Raw genomic sequence first — 6,000 nt, 5'->3', positions numbered from 1 at the left:
TGCTTTATCAGCTGGGTTACTCAAAGAACATAAGAAAGTATGTGACACAAAACTCCCTCTCCCTAACTCTGGACCTGGCATTTATTCAAAAACTAGTGCCGTTAATTGTCTGTCTTCACTAGCAAATTCCTGCGGACTATTTTCTGTCTGCAAAACATACCCGGTGCCTGGGGTCTGCTGCTCGGCCGGCCTCACCCACTGCCCCACGGTGCCCGCTGCCTGTGCTCAACACTGGAATTGGCTTTAGCAAAACCCCACTGGCCGCACGGCCCAGAGACCAGCTGGTTTCCAAATCTTTTATTGTGGATGGCAGAGCTGTCATCCACGCACCCACCCACGCACTCACACGCTCCCACTCACCACCCAGAATGGTTAATACAGATTAGCAAGATTTATATGGAAGAATATTTAATCTGGTCAGGGAAGGGAGAGGGGTCATCTGTGTTTTTATTTCTTAAATATTTCTCTCTACTCCAGAAAGGTCCGTTTCTGGCCAAAAAAGGTCCAATATAAATTAGAACGAAGGGAGGAAGTTGCTGGTGGGGTGGCCATGGGCATCCCTGGACCACAGCATCCGTGAGCATCCCTGGACCATGGCATCCAGAAGCATCCCTGGACCACAGCATCCAGGAGCATCCCTGGACCACGGCATCCAGAAGCATCCCTGGACCACGGCATCCGGGAGCATCCCCGGACCATGGTCCTGGCTCCGTGCACCACCAGGCAGATGGGTCCTGGTGCATTGTTGTGCCTCATGGACAGCTCAGTCCCACCCGAAGTCCTGCCCTGTCATCTGATAAAACTTCATGTTGAAGGGTCTGTAAAACTCCCGCAGGCGCTGGACCACCTGCCCGTCGATTTTGGGGTGCGGCCGCCCCTTGGATTTCCCCAGGCAGCGGGGCTTGCTGCCGCCCTCGGGCTTCTTCAGGCAGGGAAAGCCCTTGGTCTCATTAAAATAGAAATGTTTGTCCGTCACCACCCTCTTGAGACCCAGAAAGTCCTGGACACGGCCCATCTCCCCGGCCGGGTCGCTGACGAGTCTCTCCCCGCTGACAAAGAGGAATTTGGAGAGGGGGAAATACTGCAGCCAGTTGTCCAGGTGCTTGGCGTAGATCCCAATCCTCACCGCGCTCCAGCTCGTGTCGATCAGTCCCGTGCTGACGTTTTTGAAGGCCAAGGCCTGGAAGCTGGGGATGGTGGGGTTTTTGGAGAGTGTCTGTGTGTAGTCCGAGATGGCCCGGGTGACCGGGTTCCTCACCACCACGATCAGCTTCGTGTCCCGAGACATGTTGTAGATGCGCCGAGGAGCCTCCTTGGTGACGAAATAGCTGGGGGTCTTCTCCATCGTGATCTGCCCCTCCAGCGTGCGCGGCATCAGGCTCCTGCGGAGAGACAGGACACGGTCAGGGCTGGAGGCCACTCCAACCTGATGCCACAACGGGGACACGGCTCCCGGAGGAGCTGCTGTGGAGACGCGTACGCTCATCCGGCCAACAAACATCCACCGTCCTGACACAAAACCACTTGTATGGTTCAGCAAACACAGGGCGATCCAACCTGAGCTGCTCTGCACCCAGAGACAGCCCAGGACAAGCTCCAGGATCAGGAAGTCTCTTTAAAAAAGCACTGATACCCGGATATTAACTGCAACAAGGGATAAAATAGAGAAAAAAAAAATAATCAAGTCTAACCAAGAGGTTTCACTTGACTGAAAGGAGGGAGTTGGGATGGGACAGACTTTTTCCTGTAGGGACTCTCACTTTTGCCTGAACTTGGAAGAATTTTGGTTTTAAAGGTTGAGGTTCCCCCTGGGAACGCGTCCCGGAGCTCGGAGCGGTGGCACCGCAGGGTTGTGCCCAGGGGAAAGCGGGGTCCCCACGGCGGAGGGGACGGTCCCCACGGCGGAGAGGATGGTCCCCACGGCAGAGAGGACGGTCCCCACGGCGGAGGGGACGGTCCCCGTGGTCGGGCTGTGCTGTGGGGACACCAGGGCTCTGCCCAACAGCATCTGGTCCTTATGTAATGGGAAAAGGCTTGAGGTTTGGGTTGTTTTTTTGTTGTGTTGGTTTTTTGTTGGTTTTGTTTTTCCTCCTGGATGTAGAAAAGAACACTTTATTAAAAGCATTTGTGAGCAATGCTGGGCCCTGCACAACTCCCTCCCTCAAAGAGGCAAAAGCCACTTGTGGCTTCTCCCTCTTCCCTTTTTTTTTTTTTATTTTTTTTTCAGAGCTCATCCTCACCATCCTCACCTCTCTGTCTGGCACCAGCGGTGCCGGGGCAGCCGTGGCAGCTTTCCCCAACCTCTTCAGCACCTTTTCCCCCGCCACCAATAACCGTGCTCACCAGAGGGGCTGTCTGCCAGGGTTCCCCCCAGAACAGGATCGGGCCCTTGCACCCCACCCCCCGCCCCTTCCCTGCCAGGATTGCCCAACAGCACATCCCCAACCGCCGCTGTTAGCACATCCCCAACCTGCTGCTCAGGCTTCCCCCTCCAGCCGAGCATGTTCAGCCCTAATTATGTTCAGAAACCGGCCGCAGGCTCTGCCAGGCTGCTTCAGGCAGCTCCTCTGGGTGACCTGTTGAGGCATTTCTGCGCTTTGCAGCGCTGCCCTGGGGGCCACCGCGATTTCTGCACAGCAAAACGGCTCACACGCCCAAACCCTCCCTTAGCAAACATGGGCTTAAGACCTAAATCAGTCCCTCTCCTCGATGGGCAATAAAATGTTTATTAGCAAACACTTGGGATGACGTGATCCGAGAGCCTGGAGAGCCCACATTAACCCGAAACGCTGCTTTTCTCAGCCTGTGCTCCCCAAACCGGCACTTGAGCTCAGGAATTCGCGGTTGTGCTCAGCTTTCACAAAGCGCAATGGTTTGGGTTTGCTGCAGGCGCCAAGATGATATTCCCAGGGACATAAACCAGCGAGGAACCCCTGAGCCACTCCTGCAAGAGCGGGGCTCCCCAAGGGCACCGGCACGGCCGCCACCACCACCAACGCGAGTCTGGATGCCCCAGCAAAGGTTTTACTGAAATATTTTAATAAAAGCCATTTTAGCTCCCCCTTTCCCTTTTGCAAGGGCCAGGCTGAGCCCCAGGGTGCTCACACTGTCCCTAAGGGCTCTGCGGGGCAGAGGGACCCCCCGGAATCGCCCCCAGAGACCCGCACCCAGCGGTACCAGCACCTTCCCTGCACTCGCCCTGCTGACCAAGGGCTTCTCAGCACACGGGAGCAGCATCAAGTTTAATTAAAGCCGACCGCACCATCCTAAAGCTTAATTAAAATTTAATTAAAATAGAATTTTTAATAGAAGCCCATGTTGGGGCAGGGATTCCCAACTCTGTGCAGGTGCCGCTCAAGTGGCTCCAGTGCCTGTGGGCTGAGATAGGGTGCAGAGACCTTCCCCTGCCAGCACGGCCACGTACTTGGCGTCCCCACCCTGGGGACAGAAATGTGACAGTGACAACCCATGCAAAACCCTGCAGGCTGGTCCATCAGAGCCATAAGCTCTGCAAACCCGCGCTTACGCGGATGCTCAGACAGGCTCCAACACACCCACAGCTTGTTTCCAACAGGAATGAAAGGTGCACGACCTGCCGTCGGCTGGACGCTGCTGATTTGGGTCTAAATCCTCAACTCCACACTTAATGTGGAGCCACCAGCCGCGGGGGTCAGGGTGGTGATGGGGGACCTGGGTCCCAACATCATCCCAAGATTGCCTTGGGAACGGCAACCTCCAAGCAGTTAACTGTGCAACACCTCGTCTTCCTCAGCAGCTCAATCACCCCCAGTTACTTGCAAGATAACTACGCTATTTCACATTTTCATTAACTCTAATACTTTCCCCTAACTTACTCCAGTTAATTATTGAGAACCCCTTTCTCTCTCCAGATCTGGCTTAAACTGGCAAAGAGCAGACCAGGCTTCTGTAATGTTTCACTTTAGTGTAAGCATTGGAAACTTTATTTAAATCTACAGTTAATTCTTATCGACCTCAGGAAAACGCCTCGGGAATGCTAAGTATCACCTACAGGTGGGTGACGCTGCGACGAGGGAGCAGCTCGGCAGCCTTGGAGGGGGTTTGTATTTCAAGAGGAGACGCTGTGTCCAGGAGGAGAAATAAAACTCTTTTACCTTTCTATTAAGCTGATAAGTCAGATAGTAAAACAACTAGCATTTGAGAGGCATCAGAAATGGCATTTCCTCTGTAGAAATACTCAATTTGTGAAGCTGTTAACACTTGAAGGAAATAGCAAAACCATGGAGAGGGGTGGAAAACGCCACCATCCACTTCGGAGCATCCCAGGAGCTGTTCGCCCATCGTTTCACCAAGTTTTCCATTCCATCCGCCCCACTGACCCATCCCCACCCTCCTCTCACCCTCCGGGCTGCGGTACCTGGGGCTGCAGGTACCAGCCACGGAGGCTGATGATGGAACATCCCCGAAATTGCATTTCCAAGAGCTGCTGGACCTCTCCGGGACATTCCCTCTGTTACAGTCAATGGGAAATTGCAGATTACAGCTGTGCTCTCAGGGGCTCCCATTTAGATTAATTAACTCCTCTGTTGAGGTAGCAAGGTGCGGTAACTTACAGCACTGATAAAAATGCAGAAAGCTGCATTAAACACAGATTAGCAGTCACAGTGGGCAGGTAATCAAAGCAGACTTCAAAAACATGGGCCGACGTAACTTTTCAGGGTTAATTGGTTCATGATTCCTCGACTTTGGGATGATTTTGCTGCAAACAAAGGAGAATTCCTCCCAGCACCGAGCTGAGAGCATAAAGTAATGGATGAACCCGTAGGAGGACAACCTTGCTGATAAATAAGTCTCCAGCCCAAAAGCATCCCACCGGCTGCTCGCATGGCAGCCCCAGGTGAGGAACAGGCTCTGCCCACTATTCATCCCCCCATCTTTAGTATGGACATAAATCCACCCTGTGCCAGGAACATGAAGGGAAACCCTGAAATCCCAGATAAACAGCAGATGTGGGTGATGGGTGCTGTCTGGATCAGAACTTGCAGGGTCTATGTTATCACCAAAAGTGGGAGAAAAGAGGGGGAAAGAAGAAAAAAAAAAAACACCACAAAACCAAAACTCTCCATTATTATTAAAAAAACCAAGCACCGAGGAAAAAAAGCCCCCCACAAAAGCAAGTGAAAGGCGAGGGGATTTCTGCTGGAGGGGATATGGTTGAGAGCTTTCTGCAGGGCCAAAGAAAGTGACCCTTTGAAGGCGATAAGATGGGCGATGGGCTGACGTGGGGGACAAAACGGGCCGGGACAGCCCAGCTTAGCGCCGGTGACGGCTCCGCTGGCCATGGGGCACCCGGTGGCTGCGGTTCCAGGGACCTCCTCTCTCAAAGGACCGGTGACAGCCTGCCGGACCCCGCTCAATGCGGGGACAGAACCTTTTTTGTGTAAATGTAAAACAGTTTGGAACCAGGAGAGAGGGGACAAGGCTTGGGACAGATTTATCCTCTCCCAGCAGACACCCGGTACCACCCGGATCTGCATATGAATCGCCCCAACAGGCTTATCTCACCCGGGGGGACAAGGCTGCCTTTGTGCCCCACAGCGGCTATGAAGTTGTTAAACTGGAACCAGTTATGTAGACTGTAAGATACCGGCCTTATCCGTCCAGGCAGCTAAAACGGCAGCACCTTTGCTGGGAAGCAGGGCACAAGGAGGCAGCGAGGGGCGTATGATGGGAGGGACGGACCCAGCCTTGTGTCCCTGCTCCCAGCTCTGCCAGGGACCCCCCGTTCCCCAAAGCGGGCTGGGGGACACGCGCGGGCAGCCGTGCTCACCCCCCAAACCCGTGCCCTCCATCGCCTCCTCTTCCCGAGGCATCTGTTGAACCCCAGTGCAAGGCAGGGAAGGCTGAACTCGCCAGCCAAGCCGCTCGGGAGCAAATTAGGCCACGTTCCTTTTTTATTCCTAATTACTGTGCTATCCCCCCTCTCCTTCCCCGCTGCCCCTTCGGAGGAGGTGGCGGGTC

The 6,000-nt window shown here is 54.1% G+C and overlaps 1 protein-coding gene across 1 annotated transcript in view; it reads right to left on the bottom strand.

The window, feature by feature from the left end:
• Positions 1-763: 763 nt before the first annotated feature.
• The window catches only part of HS3ST6 (heparan sulfate-glucosamine 3-sulfotransferase 6), a 29,651-nt gene continuing 24,414 nt past the window's right edge, over positions 764-6,000 (bottom strand). The window contains exon 2 of the mRNA XM_065644863.1: positions 764-1,382. Within this exon, the coding sequence (XP_065500935.1) occupies positions 764-1,382 (619 nt within the window). The remainder of the gene's footprint in view (positions 1,383-6,000) is intronic.

This window comes from Caloenas nicobarica, chromosome 14 (assembly GCF_036013445.1).
Source record: "Caloenas nicobarica isolate bCalNic1 chromosome 14, bCalNic1.hap1, whole genome shotgun sequence".
In the NCBI taxonomy this organism is placed as follows: domain Eukaryota; kingdom Metazoa; phylum Chordata; class Aves; order Columbiformes; family Columbidae; genus Caloenas; species Caloenas nicobarica.
The sequence above is the reverse complement of the archived record's forward strand: the minus strand, read 5'-3'. Positions and strand labels throughout refer to the sequence as shown.